General features: G+C 44.1%; 1 protein-coding gene across 1 annotated transcript; it reads left to right on the forward strand.

Moving 5' to 3' along the window:
- Nucleotides 1-990: 990 nt before the first annotated feature.
- On the forward strand, nt 991-21,977 carry cbln1 (cerebellin 1 precursor; the record flags this gene model as incomplete). Its single annotated transcript, XM_080761127.1, has 3 exons — nt 991-1,248; nt 2,448-2,567; nt 21,780-21,977. 3 exons carry the CDS (start codon nt 991-993, stop codon nt 21,975-21,977), a joined length of 576 nt encoding a protein of 191 aa, XP_080617253.1.
- Nucleotides 21,978-22,679: the final 702 nt, after the last annotated feature.

Here is a 22,679-nt window from a genome sequence, read left to right on the forward strand (position 1 = left end):
ATATTATGCACCGAAAAAGTTAAATTATGCATAACATAATCAAATTATGTATATAGTGGTTAATGTATGATTTGTAATAATCAAAATCTACAAGTAACTAGTGACTACAGTTTTCAAATAAATGTAGTGCAGTAAAAGTACATTATTTTGATTCGAGAAGAGTAGAAGTAAAAGTATTGCACATTGGAATTATTCAAGTAAAGTACAAATACCTTAACATTGTACTACAGTACTTCTCAAGTAAATGTACTTCATTACTCTCCGCCATTGCCCTTCGGGCTATGGGATATAGAGACTCCCGTACAGGCTAATCGGGTGATGGGCACCGGTTACCGGAGGGGAGGGAGGCGTCACTGGAAGAGAAGAAAAAAGAGAGAGGAGGGGGCGGGGATATCACTTGCGCGCGTCCGCTCATCCCGAGTCTTTGTGTTTGAAACTCCAATATCTCACATATCAATAATTCAACGCGCGAGAGCAGACGGAGCCCCGTGCGCTATGCGTTCTACTGCGCTGCGACTCGACAAGGGCCCCGACGCATCGCTGCTCGCTGCTGCCGCCGTCGCCGCTTCTTCTTGAGAGGAAAAGGCGTTGACTTTGAGACTCGCGAAGGACAAAGAAGTTCAGACCTGGAAAACCAATGACAAAAGGTTAAGGACTGTTTCCCTCCTCCACCCACCACCACCTCAAAAGCAACGCAGAACGGAACGGGGGACTGTTGCTACGCTCCGTTTCTCTTCAGAAGACTCCGCGGGTGTGATTTAAGTAGCCTAATCTACCAGAAAAGGAGTCAGCACAGGCATACGAGAAAGAATAAAACAACCTGAGTTGTATATCTCAACGCAGGTATATAAGCTTTTATCTGCTCCCCCCCCCCCGAAGGCGACTATACACATCTGTAATTCTTCGTAGAAACTTGGAAACTCTTCCGATACCTTTTCCACGGGATTAGATCCACGGTGAGAAAGTCACCCCCCCAGAGTGCTCAACATCATGTTGACGTTTTGTCTGCTGGGTGCCATGTGGCTCGCGGCGAGCCCGAGCCGCGCTCAGAACGAGACGGAGCCGATCGTGCTCGAGGGTAAGTGCCTGGTGGTGTGCGACTCCAACCCCGCCGCGGACCCCACCGGCACCGCGCTTGGCATCTCGGTGCGCTCGGGCAGCGCCAAGGTGGCGTTCTCCGCCGTCAGGAACACCAACCACGAGCCCTCCGAGATGAGCAACAGGACTATGGTCATCTACTTCGACCAGGTATAGACACAGGCACTTTATGTATCCGTATTCTAGTCATTAAGACACATAATATGTGGCTGTGCTTATACACACTGGATTAAGAGCGTCTGCTAAATTCCTAAATTGTAAATTGTTGTTGTACGACCGTGTTATTGCTTCTCAAAAACAACTGACCATGCACGACGCCTTAATTGTTATAGCTTATAGATTTTAGATATTTTTCCCCCCACCCTTCCAGTAGGCTATAGAACTATATGTTTTCAACCTATTAAAGACATGCGTTTCAAGACATTTGCATATAAGAAATTACGATGTATACGGTATTTTGTCAATAGGCAAGTTGGCATTTCTGCAGATATAAGTTTCACATAGGGTGTGAAAAAATAAACGGCGTATAAAAGTCAAAGAGTTCAGAAGAAAACACTTGGTAGTAGGCCTATCTATATACAATTAAAGCGTGAAGAGCATATAAGGACGGAAATGTGCCTATAGGCATATTGGATAAGCCCGACTCTAAAAGTTTACCAGAAATAGAAGGGCGTCGAAAAGCGCACGAACGTCTCCCGTGGCCCGCTGTTAATGTCTCGTGAGGAAGAAAGCAGAATCGCTTGCCTGTTCCAAAACGGCGAAAATTGAATTGGAATGAATTTTATTTGCTCTCATTCTGGGAGCAGCGTTTATAGAGAATACAAAGTGGAAAACTTTTCACCTGGCAATATAGTGGATATTGGAACTGACATCTCGCCAAATAATTTAATAACGATAGGTTACGTGGGCGAGGTCCTAGTCGGGTGTCTTAAATGTTAATTTCCTTCAACTGGCCATTCAATTATACATTAGTTCTCATCCACCCTGCCTTGCACTCATAAAAACAGACATTTGGGTGCAGAAGGCATAATTGGAAATTTCGTTTGAAAGATTGATTGGGTTCTTTCCACAGTCTTAAGTTCTTTATTTGAAAGGTGTGGGACATTAGTTCTATAGGCTCCTTTTGTCGTTGTTATACATTTGCAAGCTCGGCTGTAAAGTCCATTTGATTCTGGGATGGCCATAATTTTATACACCTTGTTATTTCTTAATACATTTTGAATTCAAGCGCAAGGCCAAATATTGTACTGTATAATGAAGATTGATTTGATATCTAACCCTCCTTCCATCCTCCCTCTTTTTCTATCCACACACTCCTCGTGTGTAAATCTTCCACGCTGTCTCTGCAGATCCTAGTAAATGTTGGGAAGAATTTTGACGAAGAGCGAAGTAATTTTATTTCACCGCGCAAAGGGATTTACAGTTTTAACTTCCACGTGGTCAAGGTCTACAACCGCCAAACCATACAGGTCAGTGTGTGTGTGTGTGTGTGTGTGTGTGTGTGTGTGTGTGTGTGCGCGTGCGCGTGCGCGTGCGGTGGTTTTGTGCACACCAGATACACAGATGCTTTTTCTTCACTTCATAAAACTTGAATGTGGGGGGAGAGAGAGAGAGAGAGAGAGAAATTTGCCCTGGAGTTAGTTTGTAGACGTTTGTTTGTGATGCCTTTCTCCCGGGAGACAACGGCGGGAGGCGTTTATACAGATGAAAGCCAGGCGCTCGCCCGTCGCTCAGTCATAATTAATCGCTAGGCGTGGAGCCTATAAGCGGAGTGCAGCCAGTGGACCAGCTGCTGCTGTACAGTAGGCATGCAGCGTTTAGCCAGATGCTCGAGTCAGACCCATGGACAGCTCTAGACTGTGCCATCAGCACCATGGACAGCTCTGTACCATCAGCACCATGGACAGCTCTGTGCCATCAGCACCATGGACAGCTCTGTGCCATCAGCACCATGGACAGCTCTAGACTGTGCCATCAGCACCATGGACAGCTCTAGACTGTGCCATCAGCACCATGGACAGCTCTAGACTGTGCCATCAGCACCATGGACAGCTCTAGACTGTGCCATCAGCACCATGGACAGCTCTAGACTGTGCCATCAGCACCATGGACAGCTCTAGACTGTGCCATCAGACCCATGGACAGCTCTAGACTGTGCCATCAGCACCATGGACAGCTCTAGACTGTGCCATCAGCACCATGGACAGCTCTAGACTGTGCCATCAGCACCATGGACAGCTCTAGACTGTGCCATCAGCACCATGGACAGCTCTAGACTGTGCCATCAGACCCATGGACAGCTCTAGACTGTGCCATCAGCACCATGGACAGCTCTAGACTGTGCCATCAGCACCATGGACAGCTCTGTACCATCAGCACCATGGACAGCTCTGTGCCATCAGCACCATGGACAGCTCTAGACTGTGCCATCAGCACCATGGACAGCTCTGTGCCATCAGCACCATGGACAGCTCTAGACTGTGCCATCAGCACCATGGACAGCTCTAGACTGTGCCATCAGCACCATGGACAGCTCTAGACTGTTCCATCAGCACCATGGACAGCTCTAGACTGTGCCATCAGCACCATGGACAGCTCTAGACTGTGCCATCAGCATGGACAGCTCTGTGCCATCAGCACCATGGACAGCTCTAGACTGTGCCATCAGCATGGACAGCTCTGTGCAAGTGAGATGATATTTCAGTGGTTCCCAAACTTTTCAGTTTGCCCGGGACCCAAACTAGTGAAAATAACAATGTTCACACTTCTTAATTGTTATTGTTTTTATTCATGGAATGAATTAGCTTTATTGCATGGGTTTTAATTTAAAAAAAAAATATATATATATATATTAATTTTGAATGCATAAAATTCTTTATCCTGCCGCATGTTTTTGGAAATGTATTTTAAATCAAGTATATATATAAATATAAATATAAATATATATATAATATATATATATTGTTATATTATATTCTTTTTAAATTTTTTGCCACTATTTGGGCCTATATCTTTGCGGCAAACAACTGGTCCTGATTGCCAGCACAGTGTCATATAGGCTATACTGTATATTCATTCCTTAAATGATGTCAGCGAACATGAATGAATTACAATCTCCACACTGCCTAAAACTGTTAATTATAGGCCTGCATATGAACGCACACGGCCAACAACGTTCTGTGCATTGCCCACATTTGGCTAATTAAATGTTCATTGTGTGTAATTCTGCTTTTGGTTCCCTGGGTGCACGGCACATTATGCTACTTACGCTTTATTACCGGAATATTGAGTTAACCCATTTTGTGCGGGAACCCCTTTTGGTGTTTTAAACATTATGTTGTAATTTAGCTATTCAAAAATAGCAGATCTACAAGCTCATAGCACGCCACCGAGTGTCGCGCTACGAGCTTGTAGATCTGCTATTTTTGAAAAATCGTGAAAATATTTATTTCAGAAAACTGGAGGATTTAGAAGATTTTCTTTTAATTTCGTCAGGCCTGAATGGGTTAATTAGCATGACAACAACAGCATGCCACGATGACTGTTGAAGGCAGGCGGTGTGCGGGGGTGAAAAGCCCTCTTGTCAAGTGTGCCGTGTATTCCTAATCACCTTCATGTTACTGAGAGAAAACACACCCACCGCCGGTTGTAGCACTTGACTCATGCCATGGAGCTAATTAGGGTTGTAATACACGGGCTATACAACAGGGCATGCATGCAGAATAACGATGTCCCATGCATGCCACTTTGTTGTTTTTGTGGTCACTTATTATGATTTCGAGTGTGAAAACGCAGGATATATATATATATATATATATATATATATATATATATATATATATATATGGTAATATATATAACACACACACACACAGACTTTGGTTAGAGACATTGCACCACACACAGGTTGTGCAAATTGTGTTGCTTGGTTTGCAAACGATTCACTTGCTGGATAACTCACATTTTGCCATGTACCCCAATTATTTTATTTATTTATTATTTATTTCGACGTCAGTTAAATCCCGCTAGAAATCACTTTGTGAAAAGGAAAAAAACAGGTGTGACTCATCAAGGTGGCCAGAGTTTGTGTGTGTGTGTGTGTGTGTGTGTGTGTGTGTGTGTGTGTGTACTACTGTATGGTTCAGAAGCCTGGACACCATACAGACATACGATTGCTGGAGGCCTTTCACATGCGCTGTCTGCGATGGATCCTGGGCATCACATGGGAGCACCACATGCCCTATGAAGAGATCTACACACGCACCAACTCTCCCAGCATGGTTAGGTCAAGTGATCCGTATGCCTGCAGTCCGGTTACCACGACAGATTCTCTACGGCCAACTCCAATCCGGCCAGAGGTCTGCAGGAGGACAACGTAAGCGCCATAAGGACCACATGACGGTGCTTCTCAAGGACTGCAACATTCCACCCTCCAACCTGGAAAGGACAGCAGCAGATCGAGACACCTGGCGCTCTTTCTGCCTCACGGGTGTTTCCCACCTGGAGGCCGAGACATCCCTGAGGCGTGCAGAGAAGTGCAGGTAGCGGCATGAGCCTGCATGCTGCAAGACCTGTCCAACCAGGTTCAACACACATCTGCCCCACGTGTGGACCGGATTGCGGATCAAGAATTGGTCTAAACATCCACATGAGGGCAACAAGCGCTGAAACCCCCCACCCCTACCCCCAGGAGATACTGTATGAAGTCATCATCGACAACGATGGACTGCCATGTGTGTGTGTGTGTGTGTGTGTGTGTGTGTGTGTGTGTGTGTGTGTGTGTGTGTGTGTGTGTGTGTGTGTGTGTGTGTGTGTGTGTGTGCATGCGTGCAAGTGTTAATCATTTCTCAGAGTGTGAAAATGTGGGCTATTTTTCACACTCTGAGAGTTGAATCAACAGACAGGATTGTCCTGTGTGCCGTTTACCCCACACTTCTGTGTCCCGCCAGCTAGCCAGTACATCTGCTGTGTTGAAAACTCCCACTGCTTGATTGCCTTATAGGAAGATAACATGGTGCACGGAGGGGAGAGAGAGAGAGAGAGAGAGAGAGAGAGAGAGGGAGAGAGAGAGAGAGGGAGAGAGAGAGAGAGAGAGAGATCACTGCAGTGGTCACTGCTCTTATCCCTGTGGTCACTGCAGGGACACCAGCAGGGACACCCTCTTGGCCCAAATGTTAAGGAGGCTGGCGTTGTGCTCGTAGCCTCGTACAATGTATAAGTCCGTAGTTTTCAATAAAGACGTGTTTTAATCTCGTCCGTGGCCGAACGTCCTGGTTACATTGAGCTCAATCCCGGCTATGAAAATGTCAAAATAGATAAAATCCATCTACCAGAGTCTTAATCTAAGGCTAGTAAACTAGTTGACTGGCTTGGGGTCTGTACTTTTCCCACCCTCTACACCAATCTCATCACCACAAATATGATGATCTATAAACTGACAGTGCATAGGGCGTTGCAACACTACACATTGTGAGCTTGTGCTATTTTCAATGTGTTGCAATGATTACACTTTTGTAGTCATTGCAGCCTGCAGATGGCTATATGGACATTCAACTTGTGATATCCATTCTTCAAGCTATGAGATGTGGGTGGTGTGATGTTTTGATGCCTGTTTCACACACTGACAATTTGCACCAACTTGTTATTATTCTTTTTGTTTTCTCAAATTAGGAAAATACCTTCCTACAAAGCAACTATATTCACTTAGTTTAAATTAAATATGTCCTTTCAACAAATGCATATTTTTATAATAATCAAATCACAATTAATAGTAATATGTTTGCAGTAACCTACCGGTAAATACAATATACTTGAAATTACGAAGAGACACATATTTATATTCTCAAGATGTATTATGTATGTATTATTATCGTCCAGAACATTTCCCATAAATGGAATAGTGCATTCCTTAAACAAAGTGCCCTGTGCACAATATACTTTCACTTGCACACAAAGAAAGTCAGACCAAGGCAGATAGAGAGGCATGCAGAGGCAGAGAGAGATACAGATACAGGTAAAGAGACAAATCTTTAGTGCTTTGGTAAAATCTTAGGCCTCAACATGGCAACAGTCTAATCAGTCTGTTTTCTAAAGATAGAGATAGAACTTTATTGTCATTGCAACAAGTATAACGAAATTAAAAGTGCCAAAGTCAAAGTCAAAAATGCGGCAAAGACTATAACTAATTAACTATTTAGCAAAATCGGGGACGTCTGTAACAGTCCTGCAACAGTGACTCTGACTCTGACATGACTCTGAAGAAGACCGCAAGGTCGAAACGTTAGTCTTTTGTATACTCAGCACCTAAATAAAAGGCTCTAAATGTCCGTGCTGCTCCAGTCTCTTCTCCTTATGCAAGTCCTGCAACAGTGTTTGTATTCAATAGATTACAGTATCTGTAGTGACATCAAAACAAATTAATCTCAAGGAAAACATCGCGTAAGTAATCAGGTGTGTGCTGGAGCTGGAGTGGGCCCATAATGAGGCTAACAGGATATATCTTTCCACATTCACCAATTGCCTCATGCCAATAAAATGACTGGCAGATCATTGTAATATTCTTTTTTGCCATTTGCTAGCTGCCAATGGAGTGTTACCTCTTCCTTTTGATGGTCTCCCTTAAATAGCAGAGCCTTAAGGCTAGACTAACCAAGTCTCTCACAGTAAAGTCAGTAAACCAATCACTCAGGAACATTCCTTGTGTTTTCTGGACTTATGAGTCCTGAAGGATCCATACATATTTGTCTTATATTGGCACCCTTGAAACAAGCATGTAACAGTTTCATGTTTTTGCAGATGCTGTCCAATGAATGTGATGCAAATACTTTTTGCGTCACTGATTGTGTGTAGCTTTTAGCTTTACTACAACATCATACTCTCTGATTATAACATACCTACGGTTGCCCTGATCCGGTCATGTGATGGATTAAGAGTCTTCACTCTATAAAAAAGGTCCCGTTCTTGTATAATTAAGAAAAACTTAACATCTTCATCTTCCAACAGAACATGAGATGACTTAGACTTCAGTGTCATCTCTGATCTGAGAAAGACTGCTCTTTATGGAGCATGGCTTTATTTTGGTTTTAAGCCATGTACAGAGTTAGCTAAACTTGTACCAAAAAGGTGTAGGCTGAAGCCACAGCTTATAATGCCTATACCCTTTTTGTCTTAAAATAGAAATAATAACGAAATACAAACAAACAAAGACAACATTGCATGGGACAACAATGTTCACATACTGTAGAAATAATATTTCATGATTTATAATGAATTATAATGAAATATTATCTTTAAGCACTTTCTTGAATGTAAAGGTTGAACAGCACATTTTTACGTTTTCACAACTAGTACATATATCTATTGTCATAGCCGACTTATCTCCCTTTAATGCATACAGTATACAGAATGTTTATAGCTGGTCAGGAAAGCTTATCATTGTCCTGCATGGACTCCAGTTTACCATCAGATTAGTCTACTGAACACACTAACACAGGTAATACTCTACATGAAATACATGCTATCTATGCAGCAGTGCCCTGTTCATGGCCAGGTAATACTCTACATGAAATACATCCTATCTATGCAGCAGTGCCCCTGTAACCCTGTTCATGGCCAGCTCAATCCTTATTTCATCTCAAAACAGGAAGATGGCATCGAGCTTAGGGAGTCTGCACGACAGAAATACACATCGTATCTCTTTTCTCATCTTCCACGGTTCTCTGGGCTTTTGTTTGTGTGCTGTTGGCCAGGGAGAGGCAGTGCATTCTGGGTGTTGTTGCCGGACCCCCACAGACATGTGTTTTCCAGCTGGTTGTGTGTTACAGTGTGTTATTGTTTCAAGGACGAGTGTGAGCAACTCTGCTGTACTTGGAGTTTCAGAAGGATAATTATTATGTAAATAGGCATGGGAGGCACAAGTGACTGCCTTCCCAATTCGATCTTTATTCCAGACTCAAAGGAGATCCATATATATCACACAATAAAAACACAATATAATCAAATACAATAAAAAGACTTCCATCATGTTCAGTTTGGAACATACAGACTAAAGGAGAACCTGACAGAACTATATGTACTGTATAGGGTTAGTTATCCTGACTGATGCCCTGCACATACATCTATAAGGTTATGTATAGCAGCAGAGCAGTTGGGTACCCCAACACTATAACAAACACAGTGTACATCTGTACATAAGATTGCGTAGCACAGCACAGCAGGTGGGTAACCGACACTAACAAACATCTGGCTTGCACTGGAGCTTCTTGGAGCTCTCCATAGCGTCCTGCAGTCATTATTAGCCCCAGTTAGTCGTCTGGTACTGCCCACCTGTATAGTGACACCACAGGTGGGCAGACACTAAAGCTGGGGGAGAACGGGATCGAATCCGGCCGCTCTACCGGTCAGCGGTCACTGCCCCTGAGCCACTGCCAGAATGTGTTGATCAGCAACGATGCCACCCACTTCTGCCACTCACTACTGTATCTGGTATTTTCTTCTGCCAATCATATCTACTGTATGTGGTATTTTCCGTACTAAAGGGAGACACTGATGGGCACACTTTCAGCAAAGTGCACGACAGATACAAAGATAATTATATTTGGTGTTCCTGTTAAAACACTTTGCTCACACTTCTGTACGTGTAGGTGGCAATGATAGTGACGATTCAGTGTGTGTGTGTGCGTGTGTGTGCACACGTGTATACATGCCTACATGTGCACATGCATGCGTGCATGTGTCTGTAGAAGCCTGTATGCTTTTGTACGATTTGCAGCACACTTTCTTCCTGTACTGTACTGTGTGTGTGCGTGTGCGTGTGCGTGCGCGTGTGTGCGTGTGTGTGTGTGTGTGCGCGCGTGCGTGCGAATACATATTGCTTGCTTTGTACAGTCTCACTGATAACAGTGATAAAGCTTCCCATCTGTCATCTCTACATTAGACGTACGCACGCACGCACACACGCACGCTAAATCGTCACTTTCTTTGCCACCTACGTGTACAGAAGTGTGAGCAAAGTGTTTTAACAGGAACACCAAATATAATTATCTGTTAATCTTTTATTAATCAGACCTGTCCCGTGCGTGCGTGCGTGCACGTGCATGTGTGCGTGCGTGCGTGCCTTCCTGCGTGCATGAGGTGCGTGCGTGACGTTGGCTGGGTGATTGGGGTTGTGTAGATAGAGAGAGCAGGATTTTTGAAAGGTATTAATAATATGTGAATGTATTGTTAGTTGTTGGGAATGAACACAGGGGTGGCATTACATGTCTTCTCTTTAGATGTGGTTAGAGGTTAGATGTTATCACTCACGCACGCACGCGCACACACACACACACACACACACACACACACACACACACACACACACACACACACACACACACACACACACACACACACACACACACACACACAGACATGCATGTGCAAACTGTTTAATAATATTCATTGTTGTTTTCTTTATCTGTTATGTCATAAAGGACAGCGAATCAATGTACTATAGTCACAGTTTTTAGGCTTCAAGTATTCTGCAATTCTCTTTGGTATCATGTATGTCCATGTTTGTTTTGGTATGCACACCCCCGTAGTTACTCTGTAAGGAGCAGTCATCCTCCAGGAAGATAGATCTCTCCTGGGGATCTGCTGTCACTGGCATTCAGGATGCTCAGTATAGCGTTGTTCACTAACTGAGCAAGAATCGCATCCAGACTCCAGAGACTCACTGGGCTCTGTTTTTCTTTGCTGGTTTGGGATGTGATTATTGTTCTTGTTGAGTTTTTTTAGCACTGTCACTTCACCAGAAATGAGATTCAACAGTTTTGTTGTTTTGTTGGTTCAGTAGTCTCGCGTAGCCAGACAACTATTTCACAATCTCCGAATGCTATATAGTATGGTAATCTGAGTAGAATGTGAGTAATCTGTTTGTCATTTCCAATTTTCATTGTGAGCTTGTAGATCTGCTATTTTCAAAAGATTGTTATACATTTGAAAACTTTAAATGGGACATTATGTATAACTAGACCTGTACGTGTCTGTTGCAGTTGGCCACTGGGAACCTAATGATATACGTTGTCATAGCACCTGTTTTAACTGTCAGCTGGTGTCCCACATGGAGATCTGTGTATGTGCCTGTGTATGGCAGAGGCTGGAAATTGCACAGGTGAAAGGAGTTGGACTCATTAGGCCCACTGGCAGAGCCTGGCCCAGGTGAAAGGAATTGGCCTCATTAGGCCCACTGGCAGAGCCTGACCAGATCCTTTTGTGGTGGTTCTGGAGAACTGTGGGTCTGACCGACTCAATACCTGGCACTGCACTTCCTGTGGGGGTGTGGAACGCGTGTGTTGCATGTGAAGTCGATGGGTCAAACTATTCTCGAGTTACGTGCATTACAACCGTACACACACACACACACGCAGACAGACAGACACGCAGATACATTTATAGTAGGATGAGTACTACTACTCCTGGAGGTGTGGTCTTCTCCTGGAGGTGTGGTCTTCTCCTGGAGGTGTGGTCTTCTCCTGGAGGTGTGGTCTTCTCCAGGAGGTGTGGTCTTTTCCTGGAGGTGTGGTCTTCTCCTGCATGTGTGGTCTTCTCCTGGAGGTGTGGTCTTCTCCTGGAGGTGTGCGAGATGCCCTCGTGACTGATGGTGCGCCAAGTGTGGCGATCAGCAGCACCAAGCTCACACCATTTACTTGTGACAGGAGTGTTTCTACATTGCAGTATTGATACCATTCAGGATGGGAACCCCTTGTGTTTTAAGCATTATGTTAAAAACAGCAGATCTACAAGCTCATAGCTTGTAGATCGAAATTGCGAGAATGTGCAGCAAATCTTTTAATATACGGTATATATTCAATAGTTTGGGAACCACTGATATAGAAACTATAGGTTTTTCAGAAAACTGTCAAGATTTAGAAGACATTTGTAGAATTGACCTCAGGTCTAAATGGGTTTAGTAAAAAAATACATTTTCCACCACTGATTGTGTCTTATTCAACACAGTATAGCAACCCGTGGCTGACTTGGACCTTCACACCTGAGAGCATTGTATGAATGGATATACTCACACTGCGTCTGTTTTCGAGCATAAACCTTTGCCAGGCAGTGTTGATGAACCAAGCCATCACATCGTGCCGTACCTTTACATAATGTGAGCAGTTGGAGTGAAGTTATTAGCTGTACGCTGCCTGCTGTCAAATCTCCTATTATGGATACTCCCCACTATTAGAGAGCTGTTATTTCTTTTATTACCCACACTGACTCCCACTCCTTTTATATCTCCCCTAGAATGAATGACAGCATATGAAGTGGATCTTACTGGAACATCTGGTGCTGCATTATTTAATTCTTTCCCCTCCACCCTCATCTCATCTTTTCATCCCGTTTGAAGTAACATCAAATCAGATTACATTCGGTCTCTCTCAATGCGGCTGAAGCTAAGGGAGGAAAAGACAATGTAATCACACCTGTGTAAACCTAGACATTAACACGCTTGCTTCGGTGTTGTTGTCCTTTCCATTTCCTTTTATCTAATAATCATGGACAATGTAAGCACTGGTGTAGTAAAATATGCAAGGAATTACAACTACACACATTAGCTCTGGAAACGGGCCCACATAATCTTTAGGTCTGCCCCTAGACTGACTGAGACAGACAAACAGACTCAACTAATGTAGTTACAACATCTGAAAACCATTGTTTTTGTATCGACACAGAGAAGAAAGGGTTGGCCAGTCCAACCCTGCCCATATGCGCCTCAAATGTTTTTCTGAGGGAGGCACAGAGAGGCAGAACTGTTTGGCAAAAACAGCTGCTAGACCTACCTAGGGCTCATGGGCAACAAAACCATCCCAAGATGGAGAATATATCCATAGTCAATTTAATATTTTCTTAATCTATAGATATCACAAGTATCAAGTCTAAAAATAATGACTAATAATCAGAGATAGACATATAGCCACAATACACTGATGTAAAATACATCCTATATGTTGTTTGTACAGTACATATCTTTAAATAGCCTAACAGTAGCATTGATGGACCGTGAAGCCCAACAGGGCTGCAACAGTTGGGATACTGCTCAGATAAGGAATTGTGTTCTCTCCACATTTCAAACAGGTCTCAGTTATAAACAAGAAGTAGGGATCAGATAAGTTGAAGTCCCTTAACGAGTTGTTGCACACCGACCTCACATTTATTAAAGTCATCTTAATCAGAGAGAGAGAGAGAGAGAGAGAGAGAGAGAGAACATGCTAAACGTGTGTTTCTTCTGTCACTGCTCACAATGGGAATGCCATTTAGAAAATGACATAAAGGGGGCTAGTTCTGAGAGATTGAAGCATGGAAATGAAGGGTCATGCTGGGGTGGGAAAAAACTATAACGAAAGTGTGCGGCTGCACTGCCACTGACGCAAGTGACGAACGTCATTGGGAGCTGAATTCCGTCATACCATTTATATTCTATATTGTGTGTGAAGCATGACCCAAAGCTTAACCTTTCTGTTGTGTAAAAGTTATACGAAAAGACAGGTTCACTTTAGAAAAAGAGAGATGATCCGGGCACTCAAAGAGGAGTAGCCTTTATTTAATGAAAAGGCAACAGCCAACATGTTTCGACAATAACTGGTCTTCATCATTTCTCGCCCTGATGAAGCGCAGTTATGGTCGAAACATGCTGGCTGTTGCCTTTTAACCCATTTAGGACTGAGGCTGATTCTATTAAAGAAATGGCTTCTAAATCCTAACAGTTTTCTGAAAAACCTATGTTTCTATGTCAGTGGTGCTCAACCTTTTTCATGTCAAGGACCCTCAGAATGATCTGTATGTGGCTGCTAACCCCCCCCCCCTCCCCACAAAGAAAATATTTGAGTGAAAAACGTTCGCTCTGAAAGAATATAATATATCAAAGATCTACAAGATCGTAGCGCGGCACAGAGTGCCTTGTAGATCTGCTATTTGTCAACGGATCGTCTCTCTTTTTCTATGCCTTGATTCCGTTTGTGCATGTGAGCACCTTTTTACTCTTAGTCACTTTTATATCTCCGGTGAGCACCTGGTTCTTCCTGTCTTCCTGTTCACTTTGCTAGCAAAAAGAATCCTATAACAACCACACTAACTCATTGTTTCTCATTGAAATTATAGACTTACTATAGTGTTGATTTTGACAGCAAATTTTGATTTAGTTTCAGTCATAGTCTTTTGAATAAAATTCCATTTAGCTTTTGTCATATTTTAGTCATCTGAAATGTTTAGTCAACTTTTAATATATTTTTTATCCCACGATTTTGCAACCCATTTTTTCACAGTGTCAATTATCTAATGTAATCCTGGGCGCTAGACTTCCTCTGCCAACCTGGGTGGGCAGCGGACTGACCTCATCTTCTATGCATGAGGAGTCCAAGCTGCTTCTTTTGACCTGACGGGGGAGAGTTTCCCTGGCAGGACGTAGCGCGTGGAAGGAACACATTATTCCGACCAGTTCCTTTCCCCTGTATCAGGCGACCCCGGCTGGCCAGGGGGAGGTAGTTTAGAGACCAGGATTACTGCATGTTTTTGTGAGGGTATCTAACTTGCCTCCACCATCTCATGTCTCCCTCCTTGCGTCACTCCTATACCTTTTTCTATTAATTGTCTCCACCAGGCCGAAGGCATGGGGAGAGAGTATGTTTTGCACTCCGTCCGTGTATGTATGTGTCTGTCCGTCCGTCCGTCTGTTACCAGCTAATCTCCGGCACCGTTGGCCAGATCCATGCCAAACTTTGCACACACACTCCCTGGATGCCAACGACGATTGCCATGGAATCTGGCACAGTCGCACAGATTCCATCCAAATCTCGAATTGGCACGAGTCGCACAGATTCCATCCAAATCTCATGCAAATCGGTACACATGATCTCTGTAGTCATGTGATCAAGACGAGTCTGTTGGATTTCTCTGATTCTACACTGATTGGCTAAGATTACCTTCCTGCCCAGAAGGGCACTTTTTCTAGTTTTTCCTTCTTCTGTCACTTTCTGTAATATACATTTAAAAATAATATCGGTTCTTGCATTAATGGATGCAGATCAATGAAAGACTGACACTATAGACCAGATAACATGTGCTTAATTAGTACTAATGGCTGATAATGTGCGTGCGTGCGTGCGTGCGTGCGTGCGTGCGTGCGTGCGTGCGCGCACATGCGTGTGATCACTGGCTCATCCTTCCAAAGCCACTGTCATGACTTTATTAGAGCCATACATCACTGACACAGCACATGCTGACCCTGGGTGTGTGTCAGTGACCGAGACATAGAGACAGATAGAGACCATTTGTGTCAATAAACGACTTGGTGTAGGAACAGAGAGATTTGCACATTATACTGTATATCCCTGTGTGTGTGTGTGTGTGTGTGTGTGTGTGTGTGTGTGTGTGTGTGTGTGTGTGTGTGTGTGTGTGTGTGTGTGTGTGTGTGTGTGTGTGTGTGTGTGTGTGTGTGTGTGTGTGTGTGTGTGTGTGTGTGTGTGTGTGTGTGTGTGTGTGTGCGAGCGTGCGCGTGCGTGCGTGCGTCAGTGGTGGAAAATGAAACCATTTTAGGCTCTCAATTATTATTATTACATTATTGTTCATCTTTACTTGTATTTTGATCAACGTTTGCCAACAGCATTGAACCGTGGACAAAATCTTAGCCAACGATAACAAAATATGCACACACGGACACACAATATATCAATGTGCTGTGTGATAATTTGTTTATTACATTGTCTTGTTTTGCTAACTAGGGATGTACTGGTCACGTTTTATTTGATTTTGAGACATGCCGATACCGATTTTTCCCGATCCGATCTTTATATTATATACAATACTTATGCCATGTGAGAAATGTATACGTCACTCTAGTCTAGTCTGTTGCCTTTCAATTATTCAAAGGCAAAAATATGTGACTACTTTTATTAGAACTATAGAATCATTGTGAAAATGTGTTTTACATAATTATGTCGGCCTCCTGGTAGCGCTATAAAGAGCAGATGTATGCACACTCCTCTAGGGAGTGTGCATACAAAGTTTTACACAGATCCGTGCAGTTAGAGGTAAAAAACACTAATCGGACTGTGATAGGGTCACCACGAGGCTGAGTTGAAAATGTTCAAGTGGCATTTCTTCCTCGGCCTAGTGGGAATGTGTGTGCACAATTTCACAGAACTTACACGATGTGTGGCATTTTGTTTGAAACCCTTACACTCTCTCACTCCCCTTCCCTCGCCCACTCCATCTCTCTCTCCATTGTAGATTTTGACTGCAATTTGTTATTTAGTTTTTCATAATATTTTTGTCAGAAATGTTTTAGTGTTAGTCTAGTTTTAGTTGACTAAATATCATACGATTTTGTTGACAAAAGGCTGGCCTTGATGCATGGCATCTGATGTCACACTCAACAGAAGCCATCCCATAACAACTGCGATTTGCAATGACGTGAACCGTTTGCCTAAAAACATTGACAATGTGCCGACGTCACAAACCATTGTCGCTGGTCCATTCATGCAGTCCAGGCTAAAGTGACACATGGGGTCTGCTGAACTGTCAACTGTGACTTTGCTATGGAAGGAACTCAATGTGTCCTCATCTTTGTGGCTAGTAATAATACATTTTATTTATAAGGCGCCTTTCAGGGCACTCAAGGTCGCCGTACAGGATAAAAACAGTACAACACAGTTAAAAGCAGAAAAATAAACTAGTGTGTCTTCGTGACTAGGTGTGTGTCTTTGTGACTAGGTGTGTGTCTTTGTGACTAGGTGTATATTTGTGACTAGGTGTGTCTTTGTGACTAGGTGTATATTTGTGACTAGGTGTGTCTTTGTGACTAGGTGTATATTTGTGACTTGGTGTGTCTTTGTGACTAGGTGTGTCTTTGTGACTAGGTGTGTATTTGTGACTAGGTGTGTGTATTTGTGTCTAGGTGTGTGTCTTTGTGACTAGGTGTGTGTCTTTGTGACTAGGTGTGTGTCTTTGTGACTAGGTGTGTCTTTGTGACTAGGTGTGTGTCTTTGTGACTAGGTGTGTGTCTTTGTGATAAGGTATGTGTCTTTGTGACTAGGTGTGTCTTTGTGACTAGGTGTGTGTCTTTGTGACTAGGTGTGTGTCTTTGTGACTAGGTGTGTGTCTTTGTGATAAGGTATGTGTCTTTGTGACTAGGTGTGTATTTGTGACTAGGTGTGCGTCTTTGTGACTAGGTGTGTGTTTTTGTGACTATAGGTGTGTCTTTGTGACTATTGTGTGTCTTTGTGACTAGGTGTGTCTTTGTGCGTGCGTGCGTGCGTGTCCCCAGGGGTATACAGAGATGTAGTCGTGCGTGCGTGTCCACAGGGGTATACAGAGATGTAGTCGTGCGTGTGTGTCCCCAGGGGTATACAGAGATGTAGTCGTGCGTGTGTGTCCCCAGGGGTATACAGAGATGTAGTCGTGCGTGCGTGTCCACAGGGGTATACAGAGATGTAGTCGTGCGTGCGTGTCCCCAGGGGTATACAGAGATGTAGTCGTGCGTGCGTGTCCCCAGGGGTATACAGAGATGTAGTCGTGCGTGCGTGTCCACAGGGGTATACAGAGATGTAGTCGTGCGTGCGTGTCCCCAGGGGTATACAGAGATGTAGTCGTGCGTGCGTGTCCACAGGGGTATACAGAGATGTAGTCGTGCGTGTGTGTCCCCAGGGGTATAAAGAGATGTAGTCGTGCGTGCGTGTCCACAGGGGTATACAGAGATGTAGTCGTGCGTGCGTGTCCCCAGGGGTATACAGAGATGTAGTCGTGCGTGCGTGTCCACAGGGGTATACAGAGATGTGCTTGGCCCTCCTTTGTCTGCCAGCCCCATGTCACCGTGTCATCACATGCACACTGAACAGCGACCACCTCTCTCTTTCTCCCCGTCCACGCAACACCTCTCTTTGACTTCTCCGTCTGACAGCTCTGACTCTCTCTACTGTTTTCTCATAGGCTACTTCCTCTCCATCTCAGCAAAGTCTGCCTTTATTTCTCTTTTCCATTTTCCTCCAACCTTCCCTTCCTCTCACAGAAATGCAAAATGTATGTTTCCCTGTTAATTCACCTTTTAAGTATTACTTTTTTTCGTTTCTCTTCTGCTTTTGTCCATCTGTTATCCTCTCTTGTTCCTCGGTCTCTCTTGCTCACTTTGCATTGTGATCTTCAGGCGAGTGAAGCTGAATTGAAGCTTTCAGTTCTCAGTGGCACGAACCAAAGCTTACATGCAATGGGATTATCTGGTTTATCTGATTCTAAGGTGCCACGTTAAAACTGTGCGGCAGTGGCTCAGGGGTTAGGCAGCCACTTGAGAACCGGAAGGTTCCCAGTTCGATCCCGGTTTCCCCAAGTAAGAGATAGTGTCGAAGTGTCCTTGAGCAAGACTCTGAACCCCTTTGCTCCCGATGTGCAGGTTGGTGCATGCCTTGCATGGTTTCCTCTGCCATTGGTATATGAATGTGTGTGTGAATGGGTGAATGTAATGCACAAATGCACAATAAAGCGCTTTGGATAAAGGCGCTGTACCATTTACCAGCTGCTGTCACAAAGTTTCCCAAGGGAAGAAAATTTGAAAAAGATGAGTGATAGTAGACATCTTTATGAACACATTTTGTGAAGAAAGCTAGTGGTAGCAAAAAAAACATATTTTTCATTTCACTGCGCCTTTAAGTTTAAAACGAGTAATACACTGTCTGTATGTCATCTTGAATGAGTATTTCTGTAATCAAAACCACCTGTGTTTGGAGGACAGCAATGGACTGTTTTGGGTGGCTTGCTGTTAAGAGCAGTAGTGGACTAAAGTAGCTCTTAACTCTGACAGGCCCTCAATCATCTGCCCGCCCACACACACACACACACACACACACACACACACACACACACACACACACACACACACACACACACCCTCCTGAACTGCATCACTGTGGAGTGTGAGTGAGGGTGATATGAGGGCTGTAATTATGGGTTTGCTCAGTGTCCTGTTAGCTAGCACAGTGGTTCTCAACCTTTTCAGGCCGTGACACCCCCCCCGCCAAAATAATAATAATAATCATAACTGAACAGGGGACCCTCAAAAATGTTCATATTTGAATGGAGGCATTGCATTCAGTTTGACTCGGTTCCACAGATGAACATTGTGGAAAGGCTGCTGCTCATTGGAGCGCGTGTCAACACGGCTGTTACATTAATAGGGTTAACCCATTTTAGGCGGTAACCCATTTTGGTGTTAGCATTACGTTATGCTTTAGCTATTTAAAAATAGCAGATCTACAAGCTCATAGCACGCCACCGAGTGGCGCGCTACGAGCTTGTAGGTCTGCTATTTTTGAAAAATCGAAGATCGACTGACATAGAAGACATTTTTAGAATCTGATCTCAGGTCAGAATGAAACTGTCAGGATGTAGAATACATTTTTAGAATCTGATCTCAGGTCAGAATGGGTTAAGTCGAGCCTCCTAATGTGTGTATTCCCCTGCCATGTGTGTCTAACCAACGAGGAGCTACGTCTCTCCTCAATTAAAATCATCATAACTCAAACCATTTTCAAGCCGTTTGCTTTGCGTGAATTTAGAACTGTCAAGATTTACCGCAACTAATTTATGATATAGGATACTTTGTTAAATAGAAAATGTCATACCAAAACAACTGATCGGTTATACAACAGATCTTCTTTTGGCAACTCAGGCATCATTTCTGAGTTATGGCATAATGGCAATCCTATTATGGCGGTGATGTTGATGTATAGGCCCCAGTGGCCAATCCATGGTCGTTAAAAGTTGATTTCTCCCTCTGTAATTTCCTCATATTTCTAGTTTATTTAAATAATGTCATGCAAATTACTCCAGTGCATAGCCTACTGCAGGCCTGGTTGACTAGATTTAGAAGACATTTTGATAATACAAAAGTATTGGCATTACAATTTACAAACCTGTAGATCTATTTTCAAATACCCAAAATTGATATAGGGCTGATGTGGTTAGTGTATGTTTTGTAATAATAATCAAAAACTAGTAACTAATTTTCAAATCAGTGTAGTGGATAGGGCCCAGACTGTGTGATATAGTGAGCCTCCTTAGTGGGGATAAGGGAACCAGATAGGGCCTATAGAGTAGACTGTGTGTTACTGAGCCTCCTTAGTGGGGATAAGGGAACCAGATAGGGCCCAGACTGTGTGTTAGTGAGCCTCCTTAGTGGGGATAAGGGAACCAGATAGGGCCCAGACTGTGTGTTAGTGAGCCTCCTTAGTGGGGATAAGGGAACCAGATAGGGCCTAGACTGTGTGTTAGTGAGCCTCCTTAGTGGGGATAAGGGAACCAGATAGGGCCCAGACTGTGTGTTTAGTGAGCCTCCTTAGCTGGAGGACTGGCTCTGGAGACAGAGAACCAGTGCCAGGTGTGATGATGGGACACCAGGTTGTGGGCCTGATGAATTGGACGGGAGACAATGGAGGATAGAGTCGACTGTTCACTTTCCAACCCCTTCGTATTGCCTTTTCTACCTCCAAATGTTTGGTGTGTGTGTGTGTGTGTGTGTGTGTGTGTGTGTGTGTGTGTGTGTGTGTGTGTGTGTGTGTGTGTGTGTGTGTGTGTGTGTGCGTGTGCGTGTGTGCGTGCGTGCGCGCGCTCACGCGTGCGTTCGTGTCTCTCTAAAAATATAATAATTGCATTGTCTGTTCATACAGTACAGTTATATTGTTGGCTAAACATCACAAAGAAGCATTGTTAACCATTTCCCCGCCAAAATACTTATAGCCTGCGTTATTTGTCGGGCGCGACACTACCAAAATACGTAGCCTACATTTATTCGGTTGTATAAAAGTGTTTGATCCAATCTAGTGGAAAGGCTACGCACATTAGCTTCGGATGGCTATCTGTTGTTAGCTTAGACCCTTGGCTGCGCCATCTTCATTGTGCGTGCTTTAATCTCGAAATCCCCCTCCGAGGCGGCATTTCTGGTCAAAACAACGCCCCTTGCACAGAGCCTAGCGGTTGCAGTAATGGCGCCGGCCTATGCTTCTCCTCGGCTTGTGAAACAATAACAATCGATCCGACAACACACACCATTAAGCTGACACAACATCTGGTCGCGGTGTTTTGGATCTTCAAAATAAGGGTTGCACGGGGCGATATCCTGGAATGTTATAAATTAATCCCGGGGAGTTAAGGGTTAAAATGTCCTGAATGTTTGAATTGCTGTTATCCAACTGTTTACATAACCTCAAATCAATCCATAGTTTACAATGCTTTAAACTTTTTTTAAGTTTAAAGGACGCTTTAATTAAAACAGTTCCAGACTCTATCTGGCATTTGGAGATTGTGGAATAGTTGTCTGGCTACGCGAGACAGGTTATGCCTTTATTCACAGTCATTGGGCTAAATTATTTCAAATTCACAATGGCTGATTAAACCTGGAAAGTGGGCGTGTGGGCGTGTGTGTGTGTGTGTGTGTGTGTGTGTGTGTGTGTGTGTGTGTGTGTGTGTGTGTGTGTGTGTGTGTGTGTGTGTGTGTGTGTGTGTGTGTGTGTGTGTGTGTGTGTGTGTGTGTGTGTGTGTGTGTGTGTGTGTGTGTGTGTGTGTGTCCTTTCTCTATAACACCTGATTTATTAATTTGTTTGTGAAATGTCATTGGCATAAAGTTGAAATCACCGCTACTGCATGTGTGTCATCTCCAGGTGAGCCTGATGCACAACGGCTGGCCGGTGATCTCGGCGTTTGCCGGCGACCAGGACGTGACGCGCGAGGCGGCCAGCAACGGCGTGCTGATCCAGATGGAGAAGGGAGACCGGGCCTACCTCAAACTGGAGCGGGGCAACCTGATGGGAGGCTGGAAATACTCCACGTTCTCCGGGTTCCTGGTGTTCCCCATGTAGCGGACGACGAGGAGACATGGGGGAACAAGCGGCCCGGAGGAGGAGGAGGTGACGATTGAAGGGATGCTTAAGGATTCAGGAACTGGAGAAGACTGATGGAGACGTGATGGGGGGGGGGGGGATGATGAAGAGAGAAGTTGGTGGATTGTGGGGGGGAGGTGTGGGGGTGACGATGGACTTCTGCTTGGATGCTATACGGAGGAGAGAGAGGAGGAGGAGGAGGGAGGAACGGACCTGGATTGATGGAATGAGAGATGGGATGTGACAAAGGAAAGTATCGAAGCGGTAATAGAAAAAGATAATCAAGCGGGGCGCTGGTAAAAAAGAAATAGGTATACTGTAGTATACGTTCATGCGGAGGGTTTTGACACCTCCCTCTCTCCTTCTAGTCATCTGTCCATCCGTCCGTCTGTCCGTCCATCCGTCCATCCGTCCATCCATTCATCCATGCCTCGTTCTTCTATACCCTCTCTGCAGTTTTGACTGAAGGTTTTTTGGCAGCCAAACTTTTTTTATTCTCAGACGAAAAAAATAGATACGCGAGCAATTGTTTCTAAATGCCAAGTGTTTTCACCCTCCCCTCTTTCACGTCCGTCCGTCCGTCCATCCACCCATCCATCCATCCATCCATCCATCCATCCATCCATCCGGCCAAAAGGTAATATTCCTGCTTCTTTGCCTGTACAGGTACCTACTCGTATA

This window comes from Protomyctophum bolini (genome assembly GCF_963924005.1).
Source record: "Protomyctophum bolini genome assembly, chromosome: 4".
NCBI lineage: Eukaryota > Metazoa > Chordata > Actinopteri > Myctophiformes > Myctophidae > Protomyctophum > Protomyctophum bolini.